We start from the raw sequence: 23743 nt of genomic DNA on the forward strand, positions 1-23743 counted from the left end.
AAATAAAATATATTTTACTCCCACTAACCACTATTCTCTAAGTTCTTTTTTTTTTTATTAAATCATAGCTGTGTACATTAGTATGATCATAAATCACATCACAACTATTCTCTAAGTTCTAGGAAGGTGGGGAGTATTTTTTGTCATTACAGCATTAACATTTAACACTATACCTACCCTTTATAAGGAACTCCAAAACAATTATTGAACTGAATTAAGGTAATGGACAAAACTAAAAATCTGAGTTATTACAGTTTTGTTTGAGGATTAGCACAAATTTTCTATTCATTTGTTTATTTACCATTTAAAAAATTAATCAGTAGTGTATTGATTCATTCATTTCTCTTTATTCTATTCAACCATTTTCCCATCTTACCCTTTTAGACCTATTCCAGATAAGTGCATATAAAAATGAAGGTCTATTCTCAAGCAGGATCTTGTAGAGGAGTTACACATAATAAGTGGTGATAATTAAAATTTAAGGAAAAAATTTCACAAAAAGACAGTTTGGGAGTGGAAACCTGAGGAGTGTCAGAAATAAAACATCATAGAAGGGGGTGATATGAACAGAATCTAAAGAGTATGGGAAGGGATTTCATAGAAATCAAAGGGGCACCAAATTGCTTGGGGCACCATTCCTGGATTTTAAGCAAAAAAGAAACAATGCCCTGATCAAATTTGCGTATTTGAAAGATCACTTTTCTTTTTTTTTTTTTTGAGACAAAGAGTCTTACTTTGCTGCTCCTGGTAGAGTGCTGTGGCATCCTAGCTCACAGCAACCTCAAACTCTCGGGCTCCAGCGATTCTCTTGCCTCAGCCTCCCGAGTAGCTGGGACTACAGGTGCCCTCCACAATGCCTGGCGATTTTTATTTTCCTTTAGAGATAAGGTCTCACTCTGGATCAGGCTGGTCTCAAACCTGTGAGCTCAGGCAATGCACCTGCCTTGGCCTCCCAGAGTGCTAAGATTATAGGCATGAGCCACCACACCTGGCCATGCGAGGCGGCAGATACCTACTAATCCCAGAACTTTGGGACGCTGATGTGAAACAACTGCTTGAAGTTAGGAGTTGAAGACCAGCCTGGGCAATGTAACAAGATCCTATCTCTACCAAAAAAACAAAGAAGGGAGAGGAGGGGGAGGGAGGAAAGAAGGAAGGATCACTAATGCAGTACTGTAGAGAGTGAACTGGTAGGTTGAGGCGGGGAGAGGAAGGCCAAAGGTCCAGTGAGGAGGGCTTGAGTTAATGGAGGGCAGGGCAGATGAAGAGGAAAGGGTGGAATTGAATGATTCTTTTTTTTTGTTTGTTTTGAAGATGGGCTGGCCCTATAGCTGAGCTTAAGTGCAGTGGCAACAAAGCTCACTGCAACCTCAAACTCTGGCTTCAGGTGACCCTCCTGCTTTAGATTCCATGCACAAGTCACCACATGAAGGATTTTTAAGATGAATGACAGAACTTGGTGACCAGCTAACTGTGAGAAGTAAAGAAGGAAAGGGCTTCTAGTTTGATTTCCAAGTTTCTCACCTGGGTAATGGCAAGACCATCAACAAAGATTTTTTTTTTTTTTTTTTAACTACATGAGCACAGACTTTTTCTCTTGCCTTTTTAAGGTCAATGGAAAGAGTGGTTTGGTTTGTATATACCCTCTTTCTAAAGAGGACTTGAGAACCCTTATAAAAATATATACCTGTAGCAATACTTCACATGGAGAAATAAAGGAGAAAGGAAAACAAAAGCCATATATGGCTATCATTATGGAGTACCTACTAGAAGTCAAGCACCATTATCCTAAGTCCTTTACATATAATAGTATGAAGCACAGCAAAAAAGTCAGAGCTGGAAACCGAGATCTCAGGGATAAGTGAAGCAAATGGATTAGAGAAGGTCGACTAGGCAAAGTTCTGGGAAGAGAAAAGAAGGAAGCCTGAGGAACAATAATTAAGGTTGTTTGTAGAGGAAAAAGGCCTAAAAAAGACACAAAGAAGGAGTCATCAGAAGATAGAAGATAGCCAGGAAAGAAAGATATCAGAGAGGTCATGGTAGAATAAAAGTTTAGGAAGGCGGTAGTCAACATTACAAAGTGATGCCAAGAGTTCAAGGTAAAAGATGAAGTGACTAAGGAACTTTACACAGCCCTCTGCCAGAACAATTTCATTGGATTGGCAGGTGGGGCAGAATTTCTATTTTGATAGATTGAAGAGTGAATTGGAGGCCAGGAAGTGGATAAAGTGAAATTAGAGGACTTTTTCAAGACTAATAGGAAGGGGAAGAATGAGATACAGTAACACTAGAGAGTAGTTCAGGCCAAAGGTGAATTCTATTAGGATGAGAAAGATAAGCACCTGTCAAGAACAAATAAAATCTTTGTGCAGGTGTATTTTTGTCATAGATACAGCTAAGCTTGTGGTTTTGCTTCTCATTATTTATGAATTTTTATGTGCCAAATGTTCTATTTTTTTTTTAACCACTGTCATCTTCATTATAAAAGAATTTAGTTCTTAAAGGATCCTTGAGCTATTCCTATAGTTACATGTCAATGATCAGTGAGCCATTTTTAGCACAAGTGCACAGGGATTGTGAATTACATTCTACTTCCTTTTTTCAGGTTAGAAGACTATCTCAGAGGAAGTCAATTAAAGAGGTAGGTCAGAATACTACCCAGGGCAAACTAAAAGAGAAAGAAAAATCATTGTTTAAAGAAGGATTAGAAACAATCATTCAAGTAATTGCATTAGCCAATTCCATTTTTTAATACTTCTTAAAATAGAAATATGCCTGCCCAAGGTTCCAGAACTCTCCCAAAGATAAACTTCTTCCATGCTGCTTCCTCACCCAACCCTGAATAAGCCAGGTGACTCATAAGACAACTGCTCATTTGGTTTTCAAAAAAAACCCCTTATGCCCCGTTAAGATTACAGAGAAGAGAGAAAGTTTTCAATTTGCTTCATTTTCAGAAGTGACATCTCCCAAGATAAATATTCACTTCTTATAAGAAGTTCTATCTGTCCTTCAAAGAAATATTAAGAGATTCTAACCACTGTGCTCATATTGCCATGCTCATGGTATAGAATTGTTGTACTAAGATTGACTTCTTGCACACATTTTCTAGGTGGTATGGAGGAGTAAGCATGGGCCTTGAAGCCCAAAGAAACTGGGATCTTTTTGACTTAAGTTATTTTTAGTATAATATTACCTAAACATAGGCACATACAATATGAAATTTTTTTTTTTTTTTTTTTGGCCAGGGCTGAGTTTGAACCCGCCACCTCTGGCATATGGGACCGGTGCCCTACTCCTTGAGCCACAGGCGCCGCCCACAATATGAAATATTACTTACAGCTTTTATACAATTATAAAACTAAAATGTAAAAAATAAAACGAAAACTCCATAAGTGACAGGTGATATTCTTTGGCTAATGTGAAATCACTGGTTTCTAGTCCGGACCTCAATGGTGCAGGCACTTGTGAATACCGCATGGCCATACTGTGAAGGGCCTGGTGACATCTGTGCACCTATCTTTCCACATAAAGACCTGGTTTTGAATCCTGGCTTTTCATTACTAATTCTATGACTATGGGCAAGTTCCTTAATCTATCTTAGCCTTAATTCATTCTATTACTTATATGTATTAAAATAATATTACATGGCTTGGTGCCCATAGCTCAGTGAGTAGGGCACCAGCCACATAACCAGAGGTGGCAGGTTCAAGCCTGGCCCGTGCCTGCTAAACAGCAATGACAACTGCAACCAAAAAATGGCCGGGCGTTGTGGCAGGTGCCTGTGGTCCCAGGTACTTTGGAGGCTGAAGCAAGAGAATCGCTTGAGTCCCAGAGTTTGAGGTTGCTGTGAGCTATGACACCACAGCACTCTACTGAGGGCAACATAGTGAGACTCCGTCTCAAAAAAAAAAAAACAGAAAAAATAATATTACATATCTCACAAAGTTATGAAGCTTAAATGCATTCAGCAGGGTACCGGGTATACAACAGTTTTTCAAAAACATTAATTCTCTTATCCATTTAAACCTTGAAAGACAACTCAAATTGTACCTTCAATGGCTCCATGAAACCCTTTCTAACCACTCCACCCTACAACATTTGCTATCTGAACATAATTTTGTACTCAAGGATCTATTATCCCCTAATATATACTTGTGGCTTACTATGTTTATATCTGACATACTCGATCTTGAGGGCAGGATCCTTTCTTGTTACACCCACAGTTTTTAACACCATCCTGAGCACATAACTAAGATAGTCATTGATGATTTAGAATGCTATTATTTTAAAATCTAGTAATACCTACAGATCTCCTTACTCTACCAAATAGCTGATTGAGAAACCGAGACTAGAGAAGTTAAATGGCTTGCCTGAGAAGGATAAACCGTGAGCTTAGCTGAAGAGTCAAACAGATATCCGACCCCCACCCCCCCCGCACATAACATAGGAAGCTTTTTTTTTTACCTTCTGCCTTACATAAACTAAAAGACATATGTAAAGCTCCAGAGTGGATGTCCACAAGGGCTTCTATGTGCCAGAAAAATAGGTGCATTCCCTATATTAAAATACTTCAAATGGAATGGGATAGATAAGCTCATCTACAAACTGTCCCAAACACAAAAATAGGGTCTTTAGGAGCGTGCCGCTCTAGATTAACTGACATTCTTCTGCTGCCATCTTATGGGCATAGATGATTACTACACAGAGGCTTATTTTCTTTTCAGAAATAATTTTATGTTTAACCAACATTCACCATGTGTATTAAGCTCTGTGGTGTGGAAAAAAAAAAAAGAAAACCAACAACAAAAAGGCCTGGCACAGTGGCTCACACCTGTAGTCCTAGCATTCTCGGAGGCCGAGGCCTGTAGATTGCCTGAGCTCATAGGTTCAAGACCAGCCTGAGCCAAGAGTGAGACCCCGTCTCTACTAAAAATAGAAAAATTAGCTGGGTATTGTGGCAGGTGCCAGTAGTCCCAGCTACTCAGAAGACTGAGGCAAGAGGATCCCTTGAGCCCAAGAGTTTGAGATTGCTGTGAGCTATGATGCCACAGGGACATAGTGAGACTGTCTCAAACAAAAACAACAAAAAAAGCATCCTCAAGAAGCTTATCATTAGTGATGAAGAGTGACACCAAACCATTTAGTTAATTAGTAAACCAGTCCTACAAACAGTGCTACAAAAGGATACTGAGGAGAAAATACTAGTTTCTGCCTGGGGTGAGGGGAACAGGGTAGTCAGTAGTGGGGTTTAATGTGCAGGAGTTCTTACAGTATGAATACAATTTTTTTAAGCAGAGAAGGCGTCAAAAAGTCATTCCAGAAAGGTTAGACATGGACAAAGGAAAGGGTCATGAAAACAAAACGTTCAGGAAATAGATTGCCTGGGTGAAGTGACACAATGACCAAAGATATAAAATACAGGAAGAAGAGTAAAAAAGGTTAAAGAAAATTTTAAAAAATAGGAAAAACTGTATAGTTCTGAATAAGATGAATTCAAAGAATCTGATGACTAATGTCTCCATAAGACTAAAATGTCTAACCATCAGTAGGATTTTGTATACTGCCTGACATCATGATTTTGAATTTTGTTCAGAAACTGGTCCTCCGAGCATACAAGATCAATTAGGAAACTCCTCTTATGTGGAAAAACATTTGCTTCCATTAAGTTTCATCTGACTATACAGTTTGTAGTAGGTAAGTACACAGGTTTTTACCCAAAAGAAGTTACCAAATTAGTGTCTTCATTTTATAATTTCAAAGGTCAAATCAAGTTTCAATCTGCCTCTTAACCTACCTAGACCAGCTTCTCTGTAATTGTTCTAAATATCTGACCGTGTTTTTTCCTTGTTTTATTTAAATATCATGTAATACAGAACAATTACTGGTTCTGTATTACCATCCAACTTAAGAATAACAATTCCAAATACCAGTTTCCTCTTAAAAAGAAAAGCATGTTCTAACTTCTTAAAATTGTTGATTATCTTCTCCTACCCTAACCTCTTGGGTATGATCCTTAAGTCAGTACACATGTTTAAATTCATTAGAAATATAAAGACACACCAGAGAAGTTTCAAACTGGTTATTCTCAACACTTTGTATATTATTACCACTTGCTCTTTCCCTCCTCTGGCCATACCACCAAAACAATGTACGCAACAGAAGTCAGCTTCCCAAAGGATATCAAAGCCATCATAACAAATAAATTTTACCTGCTGCTTCTGCCATTCCATGTCTAGCACTGGCAGATGTGTCAACGCAGCATACCCCAAACACTGAGAATGCTAAGTAAAACTACAGCAGAGGTTTGTCTCAGTTCCCCAGAATACACAGATCAACTTCCTGTGCTTCTGATTTCCATAAAATCAGGAATGGCAAGTAACTCCACTGCCAGATCAAATCATTCCAGGTGAGAGCAGGTCAAGGTACCTCAGACACACCTTGCCACACACCTGTGTGGCAATTTCCCAGAAGCCTAATTTTCTGCAAATAGGTGGCCACTCCTCTGGCTGCCCTTCCCTAGTAAACACTAGAACCCATTTTATAAGATTGTTACAAGCTACTGTCTTTTTCTAGCATGGAAAAATCAACTGGTAGAAAAGGAGGGGGGTGAGTGAGGGCACAACATTTTGGTCCCTCCTACATGTCACCAATACTCACAGCTCTGAAAAAAGAACCACTTTATCAGAAAGAGCTTAACTATAAAAACATGGCTGATAAGAGCTTTGAGCAGCAGGTGTTAGGTGACTGCTTCTTTACTCTGAAGTGGTTGGGGAATTGGAATAGAACCATCAGAGGTTCTGCTGCATGAGGGAATGGATTCTTGTCCTTTCTTCTCAACACATGCACTGAGGAGGAAGGTGAAATATTTTAAGCCTCCATTCCTGAATTGTTAAGTGGTGTGCTGAGGAACTACATAACAAATGCCATTATCTCTAGAAAATGACATGAGATGATATTGTGGTATCTGTATTTAGCAACAGAAATATGAGAAAAAGAAACTAAACATTTGTATTCAAGGCTTTAAATTTCATTGTGTTGGGCGGTGCCTGTGGCTCAGTGAGTAGGGTGCCGCCCCCATATACCAAGGGTGGCAGGTTCAAACCCGGCCCCGGCCAAACTGCAACAACAAAAAAAATAGCCAAGTGTTGTGGCAGGCACCTGTAATCCCAGCTACTTGGGAGGCTGAGGCAAGAGAATCGCCTAAGCCCAAGAGCTGGAGGTTGCTGTGAGCTGTGATGCCACAGCAGTCTACTGAAGGCAACAAAGTGAGACTCTGTCTCTTAAAAAAAAAAAAAAAAAAACTCATTGTGTTAACTAACACTAAGTAGACAACATCCAGGTCTTTGTTCTCAGAACTATTTATAGGGGGCGGCACCTGTGGCTCAAAGAGTTAGGGCGCCAGCCCCATATGCCAGAGGTGGCGGGTTCAAATCCAGCCCTGGCCAAAAAACTGCAAAAAAAAAAACAAAAAACTATTTACAATACTAAACACTACTAAAATTATTTTAAAACAGCTTTATTGAGATGTAATTCATGTACCCAGTAAGCGAGGTACTAGTACATTCACAGGGTTATATAATCATCACAATAACCAATTTAAAAACATGTATACCTACTATCAAAAATATCCACATTGCATAGTATAGAGTAACAAAAGAAACGTAGGCAGGAAGGATTCTCTGGAAGGTAATTACTAGATCATTTAATATAAAGAATATCACTAAGATAGGAGCCCAACCTCAAACTTTCCTGGAACAGTGGACTACTGGCTTTATCATCACACTGAGCTCACTAGTTGTTACTTCAAATAAAAGTCCAAGTGCTCAGACTACTAAACACCTCTTAGCGAGAGGATAAAAGGCATCAGAAAGTAACTGCATATGGCTGTCACTTACTATGTTACCAGTACAGAGATTTTCCCGTAGGGCTCCAGAAAGTACATAATATAACAGCAATGTATGTGTGACATTATAAATAGTAGTTAAGGAGATCAAAGGCAAGGCAAATGAGTTTAAATTAAGAAATGAGATATAGAATAGATAACCCTAGAGCATATAGGGTTTAAAAATTAAATAAATAAAACAATCTGAAATGCTACCATATTTAGCACTTTGGGGTAGATTTTGTTTCTAAATATAGTATTAACATTAGCTTTGGAGAAGCTAGGTATAGATCTTAATGAAAACCAAAAAAAAAAAAAAAAAAGGCTCTGCACCTTTAGCTCAGCGGCTAAGGCACCAGCCACATACACTGGGGCTGGGAGTTTGAACCTGGCCTGGGCTTGCCAAACAACAATGACAATTACAACAAAAAAATAGCCAGGTGCTGTGGCAGGAGCCTGTAGTCCCAGCTACTTGGGAGGCTGAGGCAAGAGAATTGCTTAAGCCCAAGAGTTTGAGGTTGCTATGAGCTGTGATGTCACAGCACTCTATTGAGGGCAACATAGTGAGACTCTGTCTCAATTAAAAAAAAAAAAAAAAAGAAGGGCAGCTCCTGTGGCTCAAGGAGTAGGGCGCTGGCTCCATATACCAGAGGTGGTGGGTTCAAACCCAGCCCCGGCAAAAAAAAAAGAAAGCATTTTACTGATAATGACATAAAAAATTGTCATATATATCTCTAAACTGTTTTGTAGTTTGCAAACTACTTTCACATTATCTCATTTGATCCTCACAATGGCCCCATGAGATAGCATTAGGAATACCTGAGTTATCCATGATTTATTTCTAATCCCTATAACTAGCATACGTGGTGGTATTAGCCCTTTTATACATATGAAAAATGGGTCAGAAAGGGAATGAATTTATTTAATCATAATCACACAGCAAGTAAGAGGTTGAACTGGAGCTCTTCAATCAATCCTGTACTCTTCCCACTAAGGTCAGCCTTTCATAGTTACCTAGGAGTGTACATTTATCTAGGGGTAGGCTAATCTCTCATGTACCAACAGATCATCATTATCATTTCAAAGTAGACATATTCTGAAACAAATTAGAAAGAGATGCCTTATAACACTGAAAGCAGTTTTTCTGTACAGTGTTTTCAGCCTGGTGAAGCTTCTTATTATTCTGCTACCTAAGGATTAGGGCCCAATCACTGTATCATTTTATTTTTCTTTCTATTCCAGAATTGTTTGGAGCCCCACGGCATATTCCTGATTGTATTACTGCAACCTCCAAAATGGCAATATGATAGAAAATGTACATCCTGCCACATACATTTCAGTCTCTCTCAGGAAGAGAAAGATTATTTCAATACAGAAAAAAATTAGTAAATTCAGCATTGCTGCATTTTTATTTCCTTGCTTCTTTTCTTTTCTTTTTTTCTTTCTTTCTTTTTTTTTTTTTTTTTGCAGTTTTTGGCCAGGGCTGGGTTTGAACCTGCCACCTCTGGCATATGGGACTGGTGCCCTACTCCTTTGAGCCACAGGCGTTGCCCCTATTTTTTAATTTTTATTTCTTTGCCTTTTTTTTTTTTTTTTGCCCACCCTATGCCCTGAGCAGAGTGCAATGGCATCATAGCTCACTGCAAACTCAGACTCGGGCTGTGGGCATCCTGCTGCCTCAGCCTCTGGAAGCTGCTGGGATTACAGGCACTTGCTGTGGTGCCTGGCTGGGTTTTTCCATTTTTTTAGGAGTCAGGCTCTTGCTCAGGCAAGTCTCGAACTCCTGAGCTCAAGCAATTCTCCCTTCTCAGCCTCCCACAGTGCTGGGATTACAGGCATGAGCCACCATGACCGGCTGCATTTTTAGATTAATACTAATTTTAGAACTTTTTGTTCTAAAGAGAGAGACTGAAGAGAGACTGGAGGAGTTTGTGAAATCCCTTTTCTAGAGTACCTTTTTGAATTGACAGCTGCCAGTCTTCAGCTTAGAGGGATAAATCCAATGACTTTTAAAAACCATGATGCGGAGTTTAATTACTTGGTTTAAAATTCTAACATTCCAAAGAAGATGCCAATTAATCTGCTGACAGTTTCACATTAGCAGGAATAACAACCAAGAATCTCCAAGGGATTCAAGAAGGTTGATATGTGTGGTATATATAACTCACCCAGTACTGACTGTATCTTGACCAAGCAAGGCAGAACTGCATGTAATGTGATTATTTAGAAGAGAAAAACAATTTTAGCAACTTGTGGAGAAAAACTGTTTAGCCATTTCTATAAAAAAAAGAAAGGCCGACCACAGAAAAGATGTCAAACTCAGTGTTGGGGTGGGGGAAAGAGAAAAAACTAGAGGAGAAACAGAACAAGAGAATCAAAGGCAGACATTATCACACTCTAATATTAGCCAAGGGAACTGTTTACATTTTGTTGCTAAGGAAAACTTGGAGCTTTGGAAAATGAACCCAACCACTACACTATTGTGACAGCTGCTGCTTGGCCCCAGTATCCCTGCAGAGTTATCTGCCAACAGCTCACCACTTGCCATTTCTATCCTGCTGTCTGCTGGGCAAAATCAGCCCCTTCATAATCAAATAAAAATGTTGATTTCAACAGTCCTAGCATGCAATCCAAAGACTGAATGGTTGTTATAGAATGCCATGAAGATAGAGACTGCTGTATTCTGAGCTGTGGATTAAAATGGACCAGCTCCTGAATCAAAACTTTTATTCTAAATGGATAATACTTAAATTCAAAAGAAGAAATACTGAGTTTCATGAGGACAAAGGGAAGTCCTGAGTGATAGTTTCCACTGTGCCTCTGATTCAAGGTGTGATGAATTCTCTTAGGATCAAGGTGTGATCTATTCTCTTAGGATTTCCCTATTTGTAAAATAGGGAACATATCTTCTATTTCTTTCCGACATGTAAAGAGAATACATTTGAGCACACCTGAACTTTTCAGGAAAGAAAACTCCCACATCCAAGATCACACCCTTCTCAAAATTAATAAGCTGTTTCAGAAGTTCTGCCTTGAGCTATACATGCAAAATCATAAATTATCTAGAATTCCATAAACCTTGAATCTTTGACTATTGTATTTACTCTTCAATGATCATGGCCATCTTCACAGATTTACATTCTCAGAGAGACTGCTGTCCCTACTGTTAATTTTTTTTCCAAGCCTTCTTGCTCCCATCATCCCATTATATCAACAATACCCAATTACTCTGGAACTTTGAAAAATACAGAAAAATATAAAATAAAATAAAAATTATCCATAATCTTCCAGAAAAATCCAGTGTTAATATTCCCATTTTCATTACTATTTGGTACCATAATGTCTCCTTTTGTATCTAGCTTTCACAATATATCAGTAGTTAAACTGAGTAAAGAACTATTACCACAATGGTGTATGCAAAGCTTGAGGCTGATCATTGACCAACTGGTATGCACACACCCACTTATCCTCAGAGTAAGACATTTTCAGAAAAAGAAAGCCAGCTGTGCAATTTAATGCTAAGACACCTCCCCACCCCAGTGCAAGTGTTGTAATTACACTGCAAATTGAGATTATTTCTGAGAGATGACTTCCGCTGGTTAAATCTTGCTGTGGCCAGTTTTAAAGCCTCATTCCTCCCAATATTCATTAATTGTTTCAAAACTGTACCTATGAACACAGACCTCAGGCCTCCATCAAGGTTTCCCAGCAGGCATCAAAATGCTTCCACAATGAGCTGATTACAGAGAAAGCTGCAGCTTCAAGGGAAGAATTAGCGCCCAGAATGTTCTTTCAGAAGGAAAATTTAGCTGTTTTCAAAACATCTGAATTTTTTTCCTTTCAGTTTATGTTTGTTTAGAGGGAGAACCTAAATGGTTTTAATTCTGTAAAAGCTTAAATGATATGTTTTATTTGATCAAGTCACTCTCCTGCTGAAAATCCCTCAGTTGTATTCCATAGCTTTGAGAATAAAGTTTCATAGCATAGCATAGACAAAAATCTACACAATTTGGTTCCTACCTACTTCTCCAGCTCCAAATTATCAATCCATTGGATATCACTGGTATCCAATGGAATACCAGTCTTGAGTTTGGGTGGACAGGCACACAACTATTCAATGGACACAAAAATTTGGAAAATGCTGCACAATCTAACCACTTCCATGTCCTTTCTTCTGCTCTACTCCTCAGAGAGGAATGACCCCAACAAGGCTTTGAGTGATTCTGATTAACTTTGTTTAATCCACTGTTCACAAATTCATTTGGCCACAAAATCCTTTTTTTCCCCTTCATATGAATCTATTTTACAAAAGACATTTTCAGAAATGCCATCCTGGCCTTACTTTCTCCTAGCTTCAGGTGTACTGAACTTGTTTGTTTCTTGAATTTCTTATGTTTTCTCTAAAATACTATCCTTCTATTACTACTTATAGGTGCCTTCTAGTTACCTTTCAAAATTGAAGTCCAGTCACCTTCTCTGGTAGGCTGACCCTGCCCTTCTACTCATTCTAATTTAGATTTCCCTCCTCTGTGCTCCCATAGCAACCTACCTATATATATCTTTATCATAGCACTTAACAATTGTACCATAATATTTGCTTGTTTGCCTTTCCACAATAGAGATTAAAGATCTTCAAGAGCAGAAAAGATGTTTTATTTGACCTTATAGCCTTAATACCTCTGTGCCTGGTATATGGCAGTCTTTCAATAAACAATTTTTAGATATAAATATGACACAATTTTGCAAAATCTTATATTTTAAAAACCAGTCCTGATTCATTTACCTAACTGTTCCTAATAGATTGTATCTATTTTCAATATGGCCAGTCACCTCTAATTATTGTTACCTATTCCAGTAATAGTTTGAAGTTTCTGTTCCACATTTAAAGTTTCTGGTACATACTAGTCTGCATATACAAATTTATCTGAGATTCTCCCTCATGGCAATTTTTCCTTCAGTATTTATGTTTCATGTGAGTTCATTTTAGGTAGAAATTATTTTACAAAAATCCTGGTACCCTGGGTTGTAGATGTGTTCCTTAAAGGTTGGTTTTGAACTTGCCTGTGCCAGCATTATAGGGTTTCAAGAACACAGACTCAACTTCTATGTTAAATTTCTAGCTTGTTAAATTTTCACTACATAGGTAGTGAAAATTTTTTACAAATGACTTTTCTGTTCCTGTCCAGACCCTTGTTTAGACCTCCTTCCTTGCCTCTTCTTTGAACTTTGGGCAAAGTACTCTTTTCAAGAACTGGGAAGACCACTGAAATTTCTAGCTTGATATTGGTTTTTGGTTATAGCTCCCAGCCTACTAGGTCCAGAGCCATGCTTCCTACACCCTCCCAGGCATTAAAATATGAGCTTCCAAGCTGGGCATGGTGGTTCACGCCTATAATCCTAGCAACTCTGGGAGGCTGTGGAAGACAGATTGCTTGAGCTTGGGAGGTCAAGACCAGCCTGAGCAAGAGTGAGACCCCATCTCTACTAAATATAGAAAATTAGTCAAGCATTGTTGTGGGAGCCTGTAGTCCCAGCAACTTGGGAGTTGAGACACACACCCCCAGAAAAGCTTCTAGACCAGTGTTTTCAACCTTTTTTATCTCATGGCACACTTGAACCTATAGTTAAATTTCCACAGCACACTTAAATTATGTTGATCAAGGCTCAGTGCCTATAGCTCTATAGCTAGAGCGCCAGCCACATAACTGGAGCTGGAGCTGGTGGGTTCATTGTTCAAACAACAATGACAGCTACAACAACAACAAAATAGCCAGGTGTGTGGTGGGTGCCTATAGTCCCAGCTACTTGGGAGGCTGAGGCAAGAGGATCGCTTAAGCCCAGGAGTTTAAAGTTGCTGTGAGGTGTGACGTCACAGAACTTTACCCAGGGTGACATAGTGAGATTCTGTCTAAAAAAAAGAAAAAAAAATTATGTCGATCAAAAAAAAAATACAAAAAGAATATACTGCCAGACGCAGTGGTTCATGCCAGTAATCCAAGCACTTGAGATGCCAAAGCAGGTGGATTGCCTGATCCCGGGTTCAAGAGAAGCCGGAGCCAGAGTAAGACCTCATCTCTAAAAATAGCTGGGTGTTGTGGCAGGTACCTGTAGTCCCAGCTACTCGGGAGACCGAGGCAAGGGAATCACTTGAGCCCAAGAGTTTGAAGTTGCTGGGAGCTAGGATGCCACAGCACTCTACAGAGGGCTACAAAGTGAGACTTTGTCTCAAAACAAAACAAAACAAAAAACACAGAATATACTCACTGTGCTTTGAACTTTTTTTGAAAATAATATAATTAATAATCTTCAAAAATTTTTGTGGCACACTTAAGATCCTCTCATGGCATCCTAGTGTGCTATGGCATGCTGGTTGAAAATCACTGTCCTAGACCCTACGGCCTATGTATAGGTCTGATACCAACCCTATATATGTAGGTTCTCATTTAAACGGGACTCTACAGAGATAATGGGCCACTCAAACCACTCTGGCTTTTGAGTTCATGTCACTCTTGTCATCTGAGAGTTCTCTTTTATCATTCTGAATTCAACTATATTTTCCTTTTCTTTTCTACTTTTTATTCTTTATTTAATATGTTTCCCAGGAAAAGTATCAACTATAGTAATCATGGGAAAGGGGGCCTTGTAAGTTCCATCTACCACATTCTGAGAACACATCCTCCTAAATATATTTTGAGATCGTTCATTTTTTTCCATCTCTTCCACCATCATCTCAGTGCCATCCATGGTTCTCACTCATGTGCCTTTTTCTGCAATGGTCTCCTTACCAGTCATCTGGTGTCCATTTTAGTCCATTTTTCCTTTGTCCAATTCATATGCAATACTAAAGCCAGAGTTTAAAAGCCAGTAGTTTAGAAAAATGGAAGTCAGATTATGTTGCTTTTTGCTCAAAATCTTCTAAGTAGCATATAACCCAGAAATCCTATCTCTAGGTATACACCCAAAAGAAGTGAAATCATATGCTCACACAAAAACTTGTACAAAAATGTTTATAATAACAGTGTTCACAACAATCTAAAGGTGGAAACAACCCAATGTCCATCAACTTATGAATAGACAAATAAAACGTAGTATATCCATACAATGGAATATTATACCATAAAAGGAATAGAGTGCTGATATATGCTACACTATAGATGAACTTTGAAAATATTATATTAAGTGAAAAAAGTTAGTCACAAAGTATCACATTTTGATTTCATTTTATAAAATGTCCAAAATAAACAAATCAATAGAGACAGAAAATATTCATAGATCAATAGTTGTTTAGGTTTGGGGAAAATGGGGATATGGGATGATTCCAATAGCTAAAGGGTACAGGATTTCTACTTAAGGTGATAAAAGTGTTCTAAAATTGACTGTAATGATAGTTGCACATATCTGTGAATATATTAAAAACCAATGAATTATATAATTACATAATTATGAATTGTATGGTATTCAATGGGTATTTGTGAATCAAATACAACTTCTAAAATAAAATCAAGGCCAAGTGTCGTGGCTCATGCCTATAATCCTAACACTTTCAGAGGCCAACACAGGAGGATCTCTTGAGGCCAGGAGTTCAAGACCAGCCTGGGCAATATAGCAAGACTCTATATCTACAAAAAAAATAAAAATGACACCAAAATCTGTAGCAGTTACTATCTTAAATTCCTAGAAGGCAGTAACTATCAAAGTTCATCTAAATACTAGTTCATGCAACTAGGTACTTAATAATGCAGTCTGTAAAAGAATCTAATTTGCCCTTCTTTTCTGGGATTGTGATCTTAATGATCAATTTACTCATTTTACTTCTCTCAGCATAGAAAAATTGTTTAAAGAGAATTTTTTAACCTAATAAAAATATTACTTTTAAATTTAGTTTCTAAATGAAACTAATAGTATCTAAAATATATGTGACCTATTAAATACACAAGCATTAACTATTCAAGATTGATTTATTAATATTTCCTTGGCTGGAGGTCAGTTGAAAGAGGACAGTTATTAGCTCTGAAACCTATTAGATCAGAAAATTGGTTTCCTTCAATTTTTACCTAAAGAAATAAAAAAAAAAAGAATGAAAAGAAAAGAAGAAAAAGCACTACTTTCCAACTCACTTAACATTTCCTTTCCCTTCTCAAAATGTATCTTTATAATTATAGAGGCATTAGAGTTGTCCTTATAATAAACAAACATAAAAAGTTTAACTCATATCTTACAGATTTTTTTTAACTTACTATACATATGTACACACTCAAAAATATAAAATCTCCTTCCTTTGAATATTCAAAATAATATGAAATCAAACTGAAATCTAATTTTGATAAGATTTTATCTTTTTTCTGCTTTTAAAAATGGATAATTATGACCTTAGTCTTTTAGTAGATCTGAAACTCCCAAATGGAGTACATTCTATTTTTTATACTTCTTCAAGTGGGAGAAAATGGCCCATTTTCCCTCAGTCACATCTTCCACAGCTGCTCTTAATCCGGACAATCAAAAAGTTCTTCTTAGCTTCTACCTTAAATTTCTCCTATGTCAATTCACAATTGTTCTCTCATAAGTTCTCTCTGAAGAATTTATTTTTATTTATTTATTTATTTATTTTTGAGACAGAGCCTCAAGCTGTCACCCTGGGTAGAGTGCCGTGGCATCACAGCTTATAGCAACTTCCAACTCCTGGGCTCAAGCAATTCTCCTGCCTCCACCTCCCAAGTAGGCGCCTGCTACAACGCCCGGCTATTTTTTGGTTGCAGCCGTCATTGTTGTTTGGTGGGCCCGGACTGGATTCGAACCCACCTGCTCAGGTGTATGTGGCTGGCGCCTTAGCCGCTTGAGCCACAAGTGCCGAGCCTCTGAAGAATTTACAAGACAGCCAGTCTCTATCCTTCTACCATATCATCACATACTATTCATTTCCTTTTCTGGTATTCTTCTCAAATTAATTAAAACTTGATATCCTAGCTCTATTTCTTTGAGCTTTTTATCATATTGTTACTTTTTTTTTGCTTCCAGAGAAGTCATCATAGTCTACTCAGAACAAAAGATCCTTCTCTATGCTTCAGGCTATCCATCACAAAAAAGTAGAAATAATGCCTAACTATCTTTATCACAGGACAAATAGAAAAAAGATATGCCCTACACCCATAATAGAAAAAGTATTAAATAATTGAGATCTCTACCAAAAATCATCCAGAGGCAAAAGACAAACCCAAACAGTAATATGAAGGTCTATTTTCATAAATTTGAGATTGAGAAAAAGACTTTGTGCCTACTCCTGTATCTTCTAACTCAAAGCAGAATGCCACAACCAAAATCAGTAACCTAACATACCTCCTCTTCTCCCTGGCTTCCACAGAGGAGTCTGTTCCAGTACTGGGGAGCACAGTGGCAGTTGTAACCCCACTGGCAGTGGTAGGTAAAGGACGATTGGTGATCACACAAAGCGGAGTGGTAGAAGAGACACTGTCTGCTGTTTTCTCTGCTATTGAGTCATCTTGGGATTTGTGAGGAATCCTGAAATCCAAAAAGAAACAGGCAGAAAGAGAATGCTTAGGTGTGCTACACAACAAAGCCCTGGTACAAAGATAAAATGGTTAGGGAGAGGTTTAACTAGAGAATCTTCTTGCTCAGATTTTGTTTACTGGTTTGTATTTTATTTCGAGCTCTTAAATCTTGAAACAGTATAATTACATACCCCGTTTTCCCGAAAATAAGACATCCTCCGAAAATAAGACCTACTTACAGGAAAGATAAGACGTTCCCTGAAAATAAGACCTAGCGCGTCTTTGGGAGCACACCTTAAAATAAGACACTGTCTTATTTTGGGGGAAACAGGGTATTTAGTCTGTCATTCCTTTTCCTGAGGAGTTATATGAGATTTTCTTTTTTTTTGGCCAGAGATTAAAAAACAAACGAAAATCATTAACTATGACATAAGATGAGATACTGACACATGCAAGAGTGCTTTAAATGACTCCCTAGTAGCATCTGGACTCCACACACATATGCAAAGAAACAGGGCCTTCTTACACATAAAAAAGACACTGAAGTCACTTACGATATTAATCTCCACCTGTCCCTTAATTTTTGGCAGTGGGAGTCTTTGTGGTAGTCCTCAGCCTAGATTTGACGACCATCTTCTTGGAGTATCCAGAGACAATTGACAAATACTCTATAATCTCAGTATGTTTAGTTCTTCCTCACCTAGTTCAGCAACTGCTCTCTTTCACTTAACCAAATATCCAATTATTTATATTCATAACTGCCTAAGTGAGGAACTGAAAGAAAAACCCAAATAGAATTCTACATATAACCTTAACTACAGACTTTTCAACAACAAGCTGTATAATTAAACTCATTTACATGAAAATAAGATCTTTGTTTTTTAACAAAGAGTTGGGAGCAACCATTGGCTGTCTATCCAAAAAGCTATCATTTGTGATGTCACAGCTCGTTGCTGGGTAACAGAGATCCAAAATTGATACTTACAGAGATGTAGAAGCATGTATGTTAAAATCTGTTTTTTCCACCTACTCTCAATTATCAGAAACGTTTGCAAGTAGCTATAAGCTTACTTCCAAATAATATTAAAAGAATAAGCTTGAAAGAAGTAATCAGAACATAAAAATCCAAAATAAATATGGTATCTAGATACGAATATAAAAATAGAATAATTTAAAAGATGGAAGCATTATCAAAATAATACAAGCTACTTCTCCAGAAGCAATTAATGACTCAGAAAAAAAGGTGAATTTACGTATGTATGTATGTATTTTGGAGACAACATCTTACTCTATTACCTAGGCAGTGCAGTGGCATCATCATAGCCCACTGCAACCTCTAACTCCTGGGCTCAAGTGATCCTCTGCTTCAGACTCCTGAGTAGCTAGGACTATAGGCACAGGCCACCATACCCAGCTACTTTAAAAAAATTTTTTTTGTAGAGATGGGGTCTCACTATGTTGCTCAGGCTGATCTTAAACTGCTGGCCTCAAGCAATCCTTCTCCCTTGTCCTCCCAAAGTGCTAGGATTACAGGCATAAGCCACCATAACTACCCTATATTTATTTTTTAATTAAAAAATCGAAGACAAAATAATTCCTCAGACTTAAAAGATATGAGCCTCATAAATTAACCAGAAACACAGCTATGAAAAATTATACTTATCAAACCTTACCTGAAGTTTTTTTTTAAGTTAATAACATATTTTGGTGTTTTTATAATTTTTTTATGCTATAGAAATGCCAAGGATTGGCAGTGCCTATAGCTCAGCAGCTAGGGTGCCAGCCACATACACCCAGGTTGGCAAGTTCGAACCTGCCATAGGCCTGCCAAACAATGACAACTACTACAACAACAACAACAACAACAAAATAGCCTGGCATTGTGGTGGGTGCCTGTAGTCCCAGCTACTTGGGAGGCTGAAGCAAGAGAATTGCTTAAGCCTAAGAATTGGAGGTTGCTGTGAGCTGTGATGCCACAGCACTCTATCAAGGGTGACCTAGTGAGACTCCGTCTCAAAAAAAAAAAACCCAGAAATGCCAAGGATTTAATTTTACTACAGTATATCATATGACTTTTTCTATTATTTTAAAATGTGATGTGATTTTATAAATAGATTATTAGGAGCAGAAAAGGAAAAACTCTAGAACAGGGATTAGTGGCTATACAATCAAGTAGAATAAATATGGGCTTTGGAACAACTTGGAACTACATTCAAGACAATTTAACATCTCTGATCTCTTCTTCATCCATAAAATGGAAATAATGATACAGGGTTCTTATACTGATTAAATAAAATAATGTATGTACAACACCTTAACTAGTAACCAGAATAAATTACAAACTCAGTGGAAACAAAATAGTGACAAAATAAGACAAGAGCTTTGAAACAGAAAAATCTGAGTTCAAATCCCACCTTAGTTCCTCACTGGCTATGTGACCCTGAGCAGATGATTAAGGTTTTGGTTTCAGTTTCCTCATTTATAAAATAATACTTCTTATACTGGGGGGCTCATTACGAGACCATAATATGTGTGTGTCTGAGACAGCTAGTTACCCAACCCATATCCATTGTCCTTTTCTTTCTTACTAAGAGAATTCTATATTAGTGAGGGCCACAACAAACCTAGTTAAAATTCACATTCAGGCCGGGCGTGGTGGCTCACGCCTGTAGTCCCAGCGCTGTGGGAGGCCGAGGCGGGTGGATTGCCTGAGCTCGGAGGTTCAAAACCCATATGAGCAGCAGTCAGCCAGAGTAAGACCCCGTCTCTACCAACAACATCAAAAACAGCCAGCACCGCAGGAGAAAGAAGAAAATCAACAAAAAAAGAGAAGTACTTCAAACAAACATGAACAAGCACACTGAAATTAAAAAAAAAAAAAAATTCACATTCAAAGTCTCCCTGGCTGCTAAAGGTATTCAACAAGATATAAGCGGAACACTAGTACTTCTAGGAAAATTCTCAGTTCAGAGGTATTCCTCTTTGCCTGCTTCTACCTTTCTTCCTTCTTCCTGCCTAGAATGCAGCCATGATAACTAGAGTTCTAACAGTCATTTTGGACTGGTTAGCAACCCACAGAAATTGAAACCATGAGGTAAACATTGTGGAGCAGAAAGACAGAAAGAACCTGGATACCTTAATGACTTTAGAGCTACTGTGCCGGCCTTGCCTATTATTGGAATTCCTAAAGTACCAGAAAAAAGTTAATCTTTATCTTATTGAAGCCACTATTCTTTGGATTCACAGTTACGTGTCAATAACCAAATCCTAATATAATTTTCATACAGTACCTAACACAATACCTATCACATAAAGGGGTCCAACAAATGGCAGCTGTGATTGCTCTCCTCTAATTCTAGCTCCTAACAGTTACTCAAGTAAACTCTGTTTCAATTTCTTCATCAAAGGTAATAACATTTACTGTGTCTATACAACCAGATTATTATGTTGTAATATAATAAATTTCTACCAAACAATACATTATTAATAATGCATCATAATACTGTCCCTCCTGGACAAATTAATGATCACCATTTATTCGCTTATTTTGAGGAAAGAAACTTAGTAAGCTGACAAATATTAATCATGCACCACCATCATGGATGGGTGTTCTTATAGCAACACTATCATTATTAACATGTTTTAATTTTCTTTGTGTTAGTTGTGGAAAGAAGATTCAAACTAGGAGACTCGTTTATTGCAGCCCTATTCATAATTGTAAGTCATGGAAAAAGACCAAGTGCCCATCGATCCACGAGTGGATTAATAAATTGTGGTATATGTACACCATGGAATATTATGCAGCCTTAAAGAAAGAGAGAGACTTTACCTCTTTCATGTTTACATGGATGGAGCTGGAACATATTCTTCTTAGTAAAGTATCTCAAGAATGGAAAAAAAAGTACCCAATGTATTCAGCTCTACTATGAAACTAATTTAGGGTTTTCACATGAAAGCTATAACCCAGTTACAACCTAAGAAGAGGGGGAAGGGGGAAAGTGAGGTGAGGGAGGGGGTAGGTGGGTAGAGGGAAGGGGATTGGTGGGATTACACCAGCAGTGCATCTTACAAGGGTACATGTGAAACTTGGCAAATGTGGAATGTAAGTGTCTTGGCACAGTAACTGAGAGAATGCCAGGAAGGCTATGTTAACCCGTGTGATGAAAGTGTGTCAAACGCTCTGTGAAGCTAGTGAACGATGACCCATGATCATATCAATGTACACAGCTATGATTTAATAAAAAAAAAAACAAAAAAAAAAAAACTAGGAGACTCTTTGCTACACCCAAAGCTAAAAGGTCTTTAACTATACATAAAGAATTAAAAACCGGCAGTGCCTGTGGCTCAATGAGTAGGGCGCAGACCCCATATGCCAAGGGTGGCGGGTTCAAACCCAGCCCCGGCCAAACTGTAACAAAAAATAGCCGGGCATTGTGGCAGTTGCCTGTAGTCCCAGCTACTGGGGAGGCTGAGGCAAGAGAATCACCTAAGCCCAGGAGCTGGAGGTTGCTGTGAGCTGTGATGCCACGACACTCTACCAAAGGCAATAAAGTGAGACTCTGTCTCTACAAAAAAAAAAAAAAGAAAAAAAGAATTAAAAACCACAAGTTAAAATCACAGCCACAGTTCTGCTGTACTTTCACAATAACTACCCCTTATATAAACTCAAAAACAAGAAGATACTGCCCTATAACACGGTTTAGACAAACATACATCTCTCCCTTCTCACAATGTTTCTAGCCAAACACTCTCACTGGCTGGAAGTTTTTATTATTTTTTCTTTTTTTGAACTTTATAAAAATTAATATGAGGGTACAATTGTTAGGTTACATTGTTCTCACTTCCATGGTAAAGTTCCATTTGTAGAAGAGCCCCTCGCCCAGGGGGTGTGTTATACAGCCTCACCAAGTGCACATTAGGTGAGATTCCCACCTCCTGCCCTCCCTCCTTCTGCCATGTGTCCTCCCCTCACCCCCCTCCCACTTCCCTCTACCCCCTTCCCCAACTGGACCATAATAGAGTTTTACTATTCTTAGGAACATGTAATTTTTTTTTTTTTTTTTTTTTTTGTAGAGACAGAGTCTCACTTTATGGCCCTCAGTAGAGTGCCGTGGCATCACACAGCTCACAGCAACCTCCAACTCCTGGGCTTAGGCGATTCTCTTGCCTCAGCCTCCAGAGTAGCTGGGACTACAGGCGCCCGCCCCCCTTGGTATATGGGACTGGCGCCTTACCGACTGAGCCACAGGCACCGTCCAGAACATGTAATTGTTTATATATTGATTTCTTTTAATTATGGAATACACTGGATATTTATCTTTCCATTCTTGCAATCCTTTACTGAGAAGAATGTATTTCAACTCCAACCAGGTAAAGTAAAAGATGTAAAGTCTCTGCCCTTTCTAATGGCTGCATAATATCCCATGGTATACATATATACATATACATATCACAGTTTGTTGATCCATTTATGGGTTGATGGGGACTTAGGTTGCTTCCACAACTTGAAAATTATGAATTGAGCTGGCTGGAAGTTTTTAGAAGGTTATGGGGGGTTTTTGGAACATTAACATAATCAGAGTTAATGTTACTTCTGATTTAGGTTTATATGCCATCTTCCAAAAAGACTAAATACAAAAGACTCCTGCTCATAAGTACTAGAGCGCTTTCATCTCTCATCAACCTTACCAGTTGTGATTATAATTGGAGGGTCATACTATTGGGGTAAGTTAAATATAAAAAGTATTGCCATATTTTATATTTAACTTACCCTAATAGTATGACCCTCCAATTATAATCACAACTGGTAAGGTTGATGAGAGATGAAAGCACTCATAGTTGACACCTAAATACCAAGTACAGTGACACATACCCTCTGATTATTCAATAAGTAACTGTTGACTGGCTAATAAAAGTCAAAGAAAAAGCATCCTCATTAAATTATGGACATTTTTACAGCAATTCAAACTTGTTTCTACAGTGATGAAGTCTCTTTAGTTCAAGTTGCATGTGTGTTTCCAGAGGTATTAACTTTGATGAATGCAACTCAAACGGCTCCAAGAAGCCTTACCTGCCATGATGTACAGATGCAGTAGTGTCTGCACTGATTGGTGCAGGGCAAGAAGAGGCAGGTTGCCCTTGGCTGCCCTGAGAGGTAGATGAACCAATGGTAATGGGTGAGGTAGCAGGAGATGAATTGCGATTGGCTGAAATGTAGGGACTTGTGGGGTCACTACTTCTACCAAATGAAGCACTGCAAAATAGCACACAGTCACTTTCTTCAGGACATGCTGCTCACCCCCCATTTCCCAGTACCACCTACCCACCCAGAATGTGCATTTAAAAGGAATGTAGG

General features: G+C 38.3%; 1 protein-coding gene across 11 annotated transcripts in view; it reads right to left on the reverse strand.

The window, feature by feature from the left end:
• PPP1R12B (protein phosphatase 1 regulatory subunit 12B) overlaps positions 1–23743 on the reverse strand; it is a 267914-nt gene that overhangs the window by 134408 nt on the left and 109763 nt on the right. For 8 of the 11 annotated variants that reach the window (XR_008382941.1, XM_053604146.1, XM_053604144.1 and 5 more), the window contains exon 13: positions 17216–17398. Coding sequence is in view for 8 of the 11 variants with exons in the window: in XM_053604146.1 (XP_053460121.1) it covers positions 17216–17398 (183 nt within the window). In the remaining 3 variants the exon portion in view is untranslated. Of the gene's footprint in view, positions 1–17215; positions 17399–17942; positions 17985–23458; positions 23642–23743 lie in introns of those variants that run through there. The other 3 variants (XM_053604155.1, XM_053604152.1, XM_053604151.1) reach the window with 3 other exon arrangements.

The sequence above is a fragment of the Nycticebus coucang genome, chromosome 10, assembly GCF_027406575.1.
Source record: "Nycticebus coucang isolate mNycCou1 chromosome 10, mNycCou1.pri, whole genome shotgun sequence".
Taxonomy (NCBI): domain Eukaryota; kingdom Metazoa; phylum Chordata; class Mammalia; order Primates; family Lorisidae; genus Nycticebus; species Nycticebus coucang.